The 13,749-nt window shown below is 41.7% G+C and overlaps 1 protein-coding gene across 12 annotated transcripts in view; it reads left to right on the forward strand.

Annotated features, from left to right (window-relative positions):
- Positions 1-13,749, forward strand: part of IQSEC1 (IQ motif and Sec7 domain ArfGEF 1) — a 913,452-nt gene that overhangs the window by 843,193 nt on the left and 56,510 nt on the right. For all 12 annotated transcript variants that reach the window (XM_073644474.1, XM_073644463.1, XM_073644466.1 and 9 more), the window contains one exon: positions 5,230-5,391. In XM_073644474.1, coding sequence (XP_073500575.1) covers positions 5,230-5,391 — 162 coding nt within the window. The remainder of the gene's footprint in view (positions 1-5,229; positions 5,392-13,749) is intronic.

Raw genomic sequence — 13,749 nt, forward strand, 5'->3', positions numbered from 1 at the left:
AAGCAGCCGAATGAATTCTGATGTATTCAGAGCCATACTGTGTGCTCAGATCCAGCCAAATGCAGCCAAACTGATTGGTCGTCGTTTCATACTACAGATGGACAATGACCCAAAACATAAAGCCAAAGCAACCCAGGAGTTTATTAAAGCAAAGAAGTGGAATATTCTTGAATGGCCAAGTCAGTCACCTGATCTCAACCCAACTGAGCATGCATTTCACTTGTTAAAGACTAAACTTCAGACAGAAAGGCCCACAAACAAACAGCAACTGAAAACCACCGCAGTGAAGGCCAGGCAGAGCATCAAAAAGGAGGAAACACAGCGTCTGGTGATGTCCATGAGTTCAAGACTTCAGGCGGTCATTGCCAACAAAGGGTTTTCAACCAAGTACTAGAAATGAACATTTTATTTGCAATTATTTAATCTGTCCAATTACTTTTGGTCCCTTTAAAAACAGGGTGGCACATGTTAAGGAGCTGAAACACCTAAACCCTTCATCCAATTTTAATGTGGATACCCTCAAATGAAAGCTGAAAGTCTGAACTTCAACTGCATCTGAATTGTTTTGTTTAAAATTCATTGTGGTAATGTCTAGAACCAAAATTAGAAAAATGTTGTCTCTGTCCAAATATATATGGACCTAACTGTATAAGACCCTGACTGAGGCATAATACCCTGCAATACAGAAGTAGTGCAGGGTATTATATGAGTGGTCAAGCTTACAAAAGATGAAGAAAAATGAGCAATAAAGCAAGAAATTAAAAAAAAATGCAAAATGCATGTTCTCCCCACTGAAAAATGCTTTATTATATAAAAAAATAAGTATACATAATTGTGTCTGTAATGGATGTAAATGATCAATTAGCATGTTATTTAATCACATGAATGCCATAAAACACAGTAAAAAAAGAATGCCAGAATTTCTAGTTTTGCACTCATAGAACCACATCCGAAAAAGCTTTAACTCTTGAAATGGATAAAAAAATTGCCAAGTCCTTAAAAGTTAAAGAGAATCTGTCAGCAGTTCTTTCTATATAATCTGAGAGCAGGATAACATTGAGCCTGATTCCAGTGATGTATCACTTACTGGGCTGCTTGGTGTACTATTGATAGTTTTGTCTGATGTAGATGTAGCAGAGCTAAGACTTTTGAGCCCGCCTACACCTCTGATTGGCTGCTTCCTGTGTACACTGTGCATTTCCAGCAAGCTGCCAATCAGTGATGGGGGCGAGGTTACAAAGATTAGCCTGGCTGGTGTGCATGTGAGACCTAGTCCTGCAGTGATAATCTCCTACTGATAAAACACTGATTGTATTGAAACTACAACACACCGCCTAATAAGTGACACATCTCTGTAATCAGGCTCTCGTGCCCTATATTAGGCTACTCTCAGATTAAATAGCAAAAACTCCTGACAGATTCCCTTTATGGACAGCTTCAGGTTCATTTCTTTACCTAAATGCATCATTTTTGCAATTGAGTTTAAATAAAAAATGTTGCACTGATTGCCTTCTATAGCTTTGTTCTTACACTGTTTATTGAGTTATCTGGAAATCCGTCAGTCAGCTCGTTCTGATGGGGAGTTTATAACTCTTCTTTCTGTCTTTTTCTGAACTCTTCTGTGCTGACGTGTGACCACAAAGTTCATCTCAACTGTGATGTGGTCACACCGGCGGACACAGACAAAAGAGGCCCCTTTGCAAGAACAATATATGAGCACTTTGCAGTCCAATAGCTCATCATAGCTTTGGAGGTGGTAGTGGCCCCCTTACCTTTTGGGCCCCTCTGCGGCTGCACAGATTGCACCAATGATATGTTCACACTCGTGTGGTCATTAATCAGCTGAGAGAAGCTCAGAAAAATACTAATGCAAGAGCTACAAACTCTCCTGTCAGAATGAACTCACTGATGGATTCTCAGTTAACTCATTCAGCTAAATAAAGAGCATGTAAAATCCAAAATGTTTAACAAAACCCAATAGAAAAAAATGTTTTGAACCCAAAATACATACATTTAGGTAAAAATAAAAATGTCCATGAAAGGGTCCACGTCATCTAGGACCCACAATAGGTAGGTTGTTAAAGGGATAGGAGACCCCATGTGTTTTATCACACATTTTTACATTGACTTTCTTCCCAATGATCATATAGATACTTTATTAATACATTTGAAGGTTATGAGTCCGGTTGTCCGTGACGCGGCGAATGCCAGGATCGGCAAGAAACTGACAGACAATAGAGTCAAGCGATAAACTGATACAAGTTGTCGCTCTGTACATTTGTGCCTGTTTCATGATTCTCCTAAGCTGACGCTGCCTTACCTGAAGATGACAACATCAATTAGGCCTCAGCGCGGCAGGCCGCTTAAAGAGGATCTTCACCATCTGCTCTTGTCACATTCTCCCGCAGCCACTTTCGCGGTCACTTCAGGCTCCCATCGACCCATCCTCTCTCACAACATCGTTTTCATGCACATTTCACGCTGTCACTTCGGAGTTTCTCTCGCCACAGAGAAGTCTAAGTGATGAGTCAGAAACAGCTAATTAGCAAAATTGAAGAAATGTCCACTCCACCCTGCCATACGCTAAGACAGCCATTGTGTTCCCAATTTATAAAAGGACTTATTGAGCTTGTTAGTCAGAGCAATGAGATAAAATATTAGAGAGAATGTTGTTTGGCAAAAGTGAGCACGTGTACGACAGGTCAGACTGGTCACAGGAACGTAAGGGTATGTGCACGCGATGTCTTTTTCAGGTGCATCCCCCTGAAAAAGCATCCAAAAAAATGAACATAGTGCACATCAATGTAAAAATTACACTGCTGTGCACATGTTAAAGTGGTTGTCCATTACTTAGACAATCCCTTCTCAATCTTTATGTTTCCCCCTTTGTAAAATAATAAAACTTATAATCATCTCCGGTGCCGCCGTTGTTCCAGCAGTGTCAGAAACTGGCTCTCCCGGGGATTGTGTGACATCACGCGGTCCCTGTGGCCAGTCAGCAGCCTCCTCTCTTATGGACATAATTGACATCTGAAGGAAGATCTCACTTCCTTCTGACTTGTCCGAAGGTGGGGAGAGTGAGGCGGACGCTGATTGTCTGCAGGGATCACTAATCATAATAATGTCACTAGAGCCCTGGGAGAGTCAGTGCTGACACTGCTGAAAAGGCATCAGCACCGGAGGTGAGAATAGGTGTTGTTATTTTACAAAGGTTGAAACATGAGGCTTGAAAAGGGGTTGTCGGATGAGTGGTCAACCCCTTAAATGTTTTAAGTCCCCTCTTTTAACTGCTTCAGTGTTCGGAAAGAAGTAACATGTTCTTTCGCACCCTATACTCAAAGTATTATGAATCAGCCAAAAACATCTAAAAAATAAAAACCAGGCTAACACTGGTAACCAAAAAAAACAAAAAACTGTTGAATACATAAAATAGGCTTTAAGAAAAAGGGCAAATTGAAAGAAGAATAAAACGCAAATGAAAAACGAGAGACTACTGTAAACAGAAAAAAAGGCGCAAATGCAACAATGAATCAGGCCCTAAATGCCAGCACTGGTTATTCTATATTATTTTTGGCATTGAATGAAAAGCATCACATCCTCCTATAGAACAGATTTCTCCATATTTCCTGTGCTTCGCTGATGCCTTTTGGGCTTGAAGCTTTCTTATCTGAAAACAAAAGCCTTTAATCTCCAGTTAGTCATCCTCACTGGTAAAATTGTTTTCAGCGTTAGCGCGTGGATGTTTGTAGGTCACCTTGTCCTGGAAATCAATTGTTTTAGCATCTGGAGATGCAATTTTACTTATGTTGCTTGTTGAAAGAAACAATACAGAAAATGTTAGTAATTAGAGGGACCGTGAAGAGTAAAGTGAGAATGTGCAGTGTTAGTGTGCAGTAATCTGTCATCAGTCCATCCAGACTTTAACTTTATAAAAAATGGAAAAGCCTTTTTAGAGTTCCCAAAATGTTAATCAAAAGAGCAGCCAAAACATTGGAGGAAGGCTGAACCTACTTATTTTGACAAGACTGGCTGTAATGTGTATCAAGGTGTCTTGACTCTTCCCTGATGGCAGAGAAAAGAAGGATCAGGGTGATAATTTACGCCTTTGTTCTGACGGGAGATACACCACCAACAGAGGTGTCTGTCAGTAGCAAAATTCCCTCTAAGCATAAGTGTATGTGCACTGCAATCCACCTGAAAAAGCACCGCAAACCCGCCACAAAAAAATGATCATAATGCACAGCAATGTCGGAAACACATTGCTGTGCACATGTTCGGTCTTTTGTTGATTCTTTTATCTGTGATGAGGTTAAAAGAAGCAATGTGTTCATTCTACAAGCAGCTTCGTTTGGACGTCACCTGCTCTATAGCATTGAGCAAAGACGCTCCTTAAAATGAGGTTTGGTTGGGAAAGAAGTACACAATAGGGCAGCACCAAAAGAGAAATGAGAGAGGGTGAGAGTGATACTGGTGCTCACCTGGGGTGTGGTGTGGACACGACACCTATAAGAGCCTTGGAATCCGCAGCTGCTGCCCCCGTGGCTGGAATAGAAGTTCTTCTGGGCTGCACCTGCAGAAATGAAAAACCTGCGATAGTATATTACACCAACGCATTTCAGTGCTGGACTAGTGCCTTTTTCAAGGTAAAAAACAAAAAGAGGTTTGACAGAGCGCAAGGTAACTCCCTCTGTCTCATTAAAGGGAGTCTGTGAAGCACAGAATGAAAGTTCAATCAAGTACAGATGCTCGGTGCACCCTTGGTGTGGCCAAACATTTCACTGCATCTATATACCTACTTATTTTCCCTCTATTTTCAGCCCCTTCCTTCCTCCCCCTATTTTGATTGACAGTTCTGGCTTTATAGACCCAGAGAAGGGCAGAGATAGATGGAAAACAAGTAAGAGAGACGGTGCACTGAACTGTTTGGCCAAACCAAGGGTGCACCGAGCGCCTGTGCTTGATTTGAACAGTCATCCTGTGCTGACAGAGTCACTTTAAAGTCAATGGCTCTGTTGGGCGTTGCGGCTGAATCTTGTTTTTCAGGGCTTCCGACGGAACCACTGTCACGTATCAAAAATACAATATGAACATAGCCGAGCACAGTAAATCTACAGTAGTACAATTTTATTTACAGATTACTCAGAAAATTGATCTCTAATATAATCCTGATTTTGTTATTCCAATTTCATTGTATCTCCATTCATTTTATGACTTTTTCTGTTTCTGTAGGAAACCTGAAAAGGGGATCCAGTATCTCATTGAACGGGGCTTTGTACCGGACACCCCAGTTGGAGTGGCTCATTTTCTCTTGCAGAGAAAGGGACTCAGCCGCCAAATGATTGGAGAGTTTTTGGGCAACAGACAGAAACAGTTCAACAGAGACGTCCTCGAGTGAGTAGAACTTTATTAGAACTTTTGTACAGCCCTAAGTTATTCTTTTTTCATTTTTGTAAATATTAAGATGAATATGTACTAGTGATTGCTTTCTGCCTTTTTACGTGGGATCCGAGGTGGTCGTTGACACCTGCAAAGTTCTTGTCCAAGGGTAAAACTGTCTTTCATTCTAGAAGAGCTGTGTACGAAATGGAAGCTCCACCATGATTGGTTTTTATTTTAGACAATTTTAATAAAATTAGCCCATTTATACTTGTGTGTATGAGATTGCTTTCACTTTGGTGCCTGAAATGAACGCTCCAAAGTTCATTTCCATCAGTGCCCTCTCTGAACATGGCCATCTGTGCCCACGTTGCCTATGTCATCGATATGAGTAGTGTTCCTCCCTGGCACATGTCGTTTGTAAGTTGGAGGATCGGTAAAACCTATGGTATAATCGGACAGCGGTGGACCGCAGGTCAGAACTATTTGTAAGGAAGCTAGATTCCATTATAGGCCATTCAGTAGCAGCTATCATATCTCATTATTGATTGAAATATTGTCCGGCTTGTACTAATTCACAACACCACCCACGTATACGACTTCCATGGTTATCGTGCATTATAGTTTTAGAGTGTTATATACTGACAGTATTGACTGCGCAGAGCTCCATTGCGAAGCCCCAATGCAGACGTTCTCTGATCCTCCAGGAACCTACAAGTATGCTTTTTAACCAGCAGGAACTTGACTTGATACCATATGGATCCAATTGGCAGCTTGACCCATTTTCTCCAATGAGTAGTTACTGGTGATATTAATTAAAGAGGTCATGGAAAAAGAAAACTGGAGAGCAAAAGAGCGCAAAATAGAGTCTTAACTGGTAACAAAATTAGAGAAGGGGAGAATTACACTCACCTGATGGAGTTGCTAATATGCTACATTTTTAACACATGAAACAGCTGCTGCAGGACACTGGTCGAAAGGACTGAATAGCTTGTAAATCCAGGAGTGATGTGTCTAAATCTACGCTGTTGATGGAGATTTCAGGACATCAAGAGATTTCTTCAAATGCTTTATTAATACAGGTTTTAAAAGTCAACGCTTTCAAAGTCACTCAGGACTTCTTCTTCAGGATCCTGAAGAAGAGGTCCTGAGTGACTTCAAAACGCGTTGACTTTTAAAACCTGTATTAATAAAGCATTTTAAGAAATCTCTTGATGTCCTGAGATCTCCATCTCCAAGAGGTCACACATATTTGTAAAATTGAGGGTGTATCAATATTAGATCTTTGGAGAGCTGACTCTTGGCACTCCTTCCAATCAACTTTTTGAATAGGCCTTAACCGGTCCAGTTGTCTTTTGCAGCCGGTCTTCACTTCTGCACCCAACATCCTAGGAACCTCTGGTGCTTACTAGGCCCTGCGACACCATGACGTTGTAGGGCTTAATAAGTGCCAGAGGTGCCCAGAATGCTGTTGGGAAGAGGAAAGAAGACCGGCTTCTACGGAGGACCGGACACTGGACCAGCAATCGAATTGCTTCTCTCTAATAAGGACCAATGTAAACAATAAGAGGCCATAGTGCTCACTGGATCACTGCAGCCTCCTCAAAAAGCTGATTGTCCAGGAAACTGAGAATCAACCCTCACCATACAAAATAGATAAATTTTGGCCAAAGCCACTGATATCGATGGCCAACAATCTAATTTGCATGGGGTCCCAAGACAGATGATTTTCGAAGGAGTTAAGGATACAGCATGCCTGAGCTCGGTCTGGCGATCCTTTTGTTCTCCTTGAGAGAAGCTACCACCAAAGATGTCATAGACAACATGGGAGAGACGGCCCAGATATCTTAGGGACAAACAAATGGTTCTGCTGACAGCCTTCTGAGGTGTACGCTGGGCTTAAGACTCACCAATCTAATACTGATGGTCTTTCCTTAAGGGTCAATGCTTGGACTGGCCCGACCTGAGGGTGACAGCTTCTATGTAGATGTTGTGTTCGGGTCGGGAGAGCCGCGGCCAGTCCCCGAGCATTGCGGTCCAATCTCAGTCCGATATATACGGCCATCTGACTGCACCCTAAGTCCAGATAACCCTTTCAAGTATAAGGCACATTGGGATGTCTGACCCCAAACTGTTTCTAAAGTATTGCTCCACTCTGTGTGTCCCGTCAGGCAATGGTATAGTTCATCTATTCATAAGTTCAGGACTATATTAACAATTCTCTCTGTTAAGGCATTGAGTAAATGGCTCTTGCCCACACTATGGCCAACATACTATTACTTCACTAGTCCATTCCTTGTTTGCTTTTGGGGTGCAGTCCAAGCAACACAGTAATATTGCGAGGGTATGAATACCTCGATACGTGCAACCTTTTACATATGTCATATATATCAGAAGAAGTTAGTTTAGTGAGGGAATGATAGGGACTTTTTAATTAAAGTATATTAGAAAAGAGATTAGATTATGACTTTAGGATTAAAATTAATTTTAGTTTCGGATCACCTCTTTAAGTGGCATGATTGCAGAGGCGGGCCATTTTGGTAGGGACCTGTCAGGTTATTCACGGTGTCCAAACCATTTCCAGCATGTAAGATTGCAGCCAGGTATATTATTCCCTATAATTCTCCATCGATTCAAAGAAAATATACTTTGAAGATCCGCACCCAGCCGGCTTTCCCAAGCGTCGATGCAGATGTCGGCGTAAAAAATAAAAAAGCGTTGGCTCTTGGAAGAAGGGTAGGAAAAAACAAAAGAGCAAAAATGAAAAGTGGCAACAGCGGATGCCAGTATAGCCTGTGGGTGACGGATGCCACTTTAGGCATCCTTCACAGACTCTGTTTAATGTCTTAAGCTTTTATAGGCATTTAGGTTAATAGGGGGTAAAAAATGCAATGTGCCCTTTAAATTTCAGTAATTTGATGGAACAGGTATTCTGCTCATGAACCAGAGAGATCAGGATGAATATTGCATGGAATTATAGAATAGCAGTCTGCTGCTGTTTTTTGCAATAATCACTGGGTCTCAGGAAGAGTCTAATTATTGTGTCACTTTTGGGAACGTAACTAATTTATAGCGAGAATTCTCCAATCCCTTCTAAAGCTGCCCCCGTGTGCCCCGTGGTACCTTCAGAATACATGGTTCTTTCTTCATCTTACATAGATAATTGATTAATATAGAAACTAAAACAATCTCTTACCTATAAAAAATCTACAAAGAGTCCTCTTGGTTTTCTGGCATTTTCTTGAATGTGTATTTAAGTTTTAAAAGGCAGGAGAGATTCAAGTAATACTTTCTAAATTGTGATTGGGCTGCAGGTTCTTAAAGGGTTATTCTCATTTATTCTCATGATCTTAAAGGGAATCTGTCTCCAGGTTTTTGCTTTCTCATCTGAGAGCAGCATGATGTAGGCAATGAGACCCTGATTCCAGCTATGTATCACTTAACTTACTGGGTGCAGCAGTTGTGATGCAATCAGAGTTTTTAGATGTAGCATCTAGCAGAGCTCAGAATGCTGCCCCCACCCACACCGCAGCTTTTTTGTATATAGACAGAGAGCTGCTAATCAGTGTTGGGGGTGTGGTCGGACCAGGGTTCACATGAGCTGTAGTCCTGTAGTGATAATTTCCTGCTGATAAAACACTCATTGTATTGAAACAACAGCACACAGCCTAATAAGTGATACATCACTGAAATCAGTGTCTCAGTCCCTACCTCATGCTGCTGTCGGATTACATAGCAAAAACCAGCTGACAGATTCCCTTTAAATGGATAAAATTGCACACTGATGATAAACTGATGGCACACTGATGATACACTGCTGATATACTGATGGCACACTGATGATAAACTGATGGCACACTGATGATACACTGATGATACACTGACAATACACTGATGTCACATTGAGGGCACACTGATACACTGATGATACGCTGATGGCTCACTGATGGCATACTGTTGACACACTGATGATACATTGATGATACACTGATGGCTCACTGATGATACACTGATGGTTCACTGATGATACACTGATGGCAAAGTGATGACACACTGATGACACACTGATGACACACTGATAGTTCACTGATGGCTTACTGATAGCACACTGATGACACACTGATGATACACTTATGGCAAACTGATGACACACTGATGGTTCACTGATGGCACACTGATGACACACTGATGATACAATGATGATACACTGATGGCTCATTGATGACACACTGATGATACACTGATGGCACACTGATGACACACTGATGATACACTGATGATACACTGATGGCACACTGATGGCACACTGATGACACACTGATGATACACTGATGGCACACTGATGACTGATATAGGAGTCTAATATTTGCCAGTGTGAAAATTGCTAGATTTAAGGTGCGCTCCCACGTTCAGGATTTGCTGTAATTTTGATGCTGCGGGTCTATACAGCGTCGAAACCTCAGCGTCCAGACAGTATATTGGATGGGATTTGTAGAAATCCCATGTCCACTATGCGTCCCCGTGCACCTGCGGATCACCCACAGAAACTGAAATGCGGCACGTCTTTCAGATCCGCAGCATGTCAATTTCTCTTGCGGGTCCGCATGTGGACTTTCCCCATAGACTAACATCTATGAGGAAAGTCCGCTGGTGAAAAAAATGTAAAATGCGTGTCCGCTAATCTGCATAATAGGTGCGGACATTCTTCAGCGTCAAAACCGCGGCAAATCCTGAACGTGGGAACGTACCCTTAGGGGGTTTTGATTTTTGTTTTCTTTAAATGCAGAGACTTGCATGAAAGAAAAAAATAAAATGTGAAAAAAGATACATTTATAAAAGCCTGATTTACACACTAGGTCATTTTCTGATGGCGCATTCCCTTTAAATGGTTTCACTACAATTTACTTCACTGCTCCGGGAAGATTAAAACTGTTCATTGTGTGCATTACCAACAATGCAGAGGGAAATTGATCACTGCTCAATGCCGGGTAACAGATCAATGCCCTGTAATTAGTCACCATCTTTTTCCTTTATGTAAAAAGGGCACACATAAAAAAAACTTTATAGCTTAATTCCACTGTAATATTAAAAAAGTGCCACAATGGATTATAAATATGTGTAATACAACTTGTTAAAAGCCACTAATCTTTGTAAAGACGCTAAATTCAAGTGGCACAAGAATGCTTTATATTTTTTAGGAACACTCTTGGCAAAATGAATAAATTGTGTTATGCCCAGTGCTGGGCCTTGTACTAGGCATAACACTATTAGTTTTTGATGGAATGTCTCTTTAAATTACGTCCATACATTTCAGGGACCAGATTGCACTGTGTATGAACTCCCCATAGTGAGGACAATTAACTTTAATTTTTAGCCTTAGACTAAAAGTTGTTCTGGCACCATAATAATATGGGATAAGGTTCTGTGCAATTTTAGCTCAAAAAGCCTAAAAAATGTTGTATTGTTTGACTTAAAGGGGTTGTCCGGAGTTAGGACACAAGTCTGCAGTCTCTCTATGTGACTGCCGACTTTTGATTCCACACATCGTGTGAACTGGGCGCTGTAAGTATCCTCCGGTGCTGGCGTTGGAAGCAGCAAGTTCGTGACCGCAAGTATAGGATTTGCATAATTCTGGCCACATTCCAACTAGACTATTCTGGCCTCACTCAATACACTTGCATTGAGCGAGGCTGCGCATGTCTAGTGGGCACGCACTCGAATGTACAGTATGCAAATCGCATACTTTCGGTCATGCACCCGCAGCTCCCGGCGCTGACACCAGAGAATCCGCACAGTGCTCTCGTTGTGAGGATTCACAAGTCTGCAGTAACATGGAGTGACTGCAGACTTGTACCCTAAGGCTAGAAAACCCCTTTAAAGAGGACTTTTCACTGCCTTTTTTCATTTAAGTTGAATACCGATTAAAATTGCCGCTGCTCCCCTGATTCTGGAACAGTTGTTCTTTTTCTTCTGTGTTCCTCCGTTCCAAAGTTATGCCCCTCGATAATAAAGGTGCATTTTTTCCCTTCACCCAACTGGGCATATACCACAGAACGTATTAGTGGGCGTGGCCATGTTCTGATTGGCCAGCATCAGAGGAGCAAACAGCCACAGAATCGTTCTCTGGTATACGCCCAGTTAGTTGAAGGGAAAATTTGCATCTTTATTCCCGGGGGGCATAACTTTGGAACGGAGGGGCACAAAAGAAAAAGAAAAGCTGTTCCAGAATCAGTGGAACAGCGCCAATTAAAGGAGGTACTCAGTTTAAATAAAAAAAATCTGATGAAAGGCTCTCTTTAAAGCAGTATCAAAGTGTACAGTAGACACATGGTTATGAGTCAGGTGTATCTATGAAGGGAGTGTCTCCCTGACCCTTCTCCAAAGTGATTGATGGCTGCCTTCTATACATACTAATACAACACAACCATAAGTCACTTCTAAGCCAGGTGGATGGCACATGTTTACGGGAGGAGACGGCGCTCGCCTCATGAAGACGCCGGACTCCTAACTATGAGTCCATTACACATTTTAATAGCTCTAGTTACATGAATGTCAAAATAATAGGGAATTCTCAGTTAGTAGAGTGGCTTCCCCATATTTAGGATACTCATCTCTTGGCTGGAGGGGAGAGCAGTTACAAAAAGCATCTCTAGCTTTGGAGGACCTGCCCTGTCCTGAGTTATACAGACGATGATGAGATTAGACACTGTGTAATGTTCTGTTTCCCCTGTGGAGGCGCTGCAGGAAAAAGAAACACTTATATCCAGGTTTCCTGACAGTAACAACTGATTTTTTGACGATTTCAATAGGGGGACACTTAGATCAGCTTATTTTCTAGGGACACTTCAAGTTGGACTAGTCCAAAGTGGAGAACCCCATATAATGTTTGATCCCCATTTATACAGTCTAGCACCGACTTACAAATAGGTTTCATCTGAACTATTAATCATCAATCTCCTTAAATGTAAAAGATTGGATACTAGACATACTTCTACACTAAATATTCAATACATAATCCCTGGCAAACTGATTGAACTGCCACAGGATAAAAAGAGATTCTAGTCATATAAAAACAGTTATTTTATTAGTACAATTAATCATACAAAAAATAAAAATACAAAAAAACAGGGTGGGCAATAACCTCCAATGGAGGGAGGCAAAATAATGCAGCTGAGTTACACTAGATCCAAAAGAAACCCCCTGAAGAAGAGTTATGCGAAACGGCTTAGGGGTTTGGGAGGCATGCTGTCCATAATTCCACTTAGTGATCCTGCTACACTTACTATTTGAGGTAATGTACCCTATATTAAAAATGGCTTCTTGGTAATTTTTGCACTTAGCACTTTATTGACTACTTACAGAAGCAGTTTTCTGAGCCGTTAATTATGTTTTGATGTATAGTCTGAGCAGGGGCGGACACAGACTGTAGTGGGCCCCTGTGCAAGAAATTTTTGGGGCCCCCCCCTGCCCTTCATAAGGCAACAAAGTTATGTAAACATAACCCCCCCATGTGCATCTCTCATCCCCCCCCATGTGCATCTTTCATCGCCCCCCATGTGCATCTTTCATCGCTCCCCATGTGCATCTCTCATCCCCCCCATGTGCATCTCTCATCCCCCCCATGTGCATCTCTCACCCCCCCCCATGTGCATCTCTCACCCCCCCCCCATGTGCATCTCTCACCCCCCCCGTGCATCTCATCCCCCCCGTTCCTAGTTAATTAATTGTATTTAAAAAAAATAAAACTTGTTATACTTACCCCCATGCAATCCCTGCAGAATCCTGGCGCTCGTCCACGTCGCTGCCACCAGGTTCTCCTGACGTTCGGCCATGTGACGGCGGCACATACATAGCCAGCAGCTTTTGTTTTGGCCAAAAGATTTTTAAAGCCGCCACCACGATAAGGTAGACTCTTCTGGCCGGGCCCTACTCTAACCTATTAAAATTTTCTTAAAACATCCAATACTCTTTTTAGATATATTTTTATTTCGTTTTCTTTAAGGGAATGTGTCATATACATTTTTTTTTAAATGACCAATAATACCACATACAGGGAATACCGCCACACCATGACCAGACCACATATTACCACAACATAGTGACCGAATAATACCACACAGAAGGAAGAAAAACTGCCACACCATGACCAGACCACATATTACCACCACATTACTAATATTACCATAAGTGTCATTATACACGGGAGCTCTATACATGGTATGTATAATTTAAGTGTCCAGGTAATCTAGTGATCACCAGTGACATTATACACAGGAGCTCTGTATATAGTGTCAGTGTACAGGTAATACAGTGATCACCAGTGACATTATACACAGGAGCTCTGTATATAGTGTCAGTGTACAGGTAATACAG

This window comes from Phyllobates terribilis, unplaced genomic scaffold, assembly GCF_046119375.1.
Source record: "Phyllobates terribilis strain yellow unplaced genomic scaffold, ASM4611937v1 Scaffold_8__6_contigs__length_399053987, whole genome shotgun sequence".
Classification (NCBI taxonomy): domain Eukaryota; kingdom Metazoa; phylum Chordata; class Amphibia; order Anura; family Dendrobatidae; genus Phyllobates; species Phyllobates terribilis.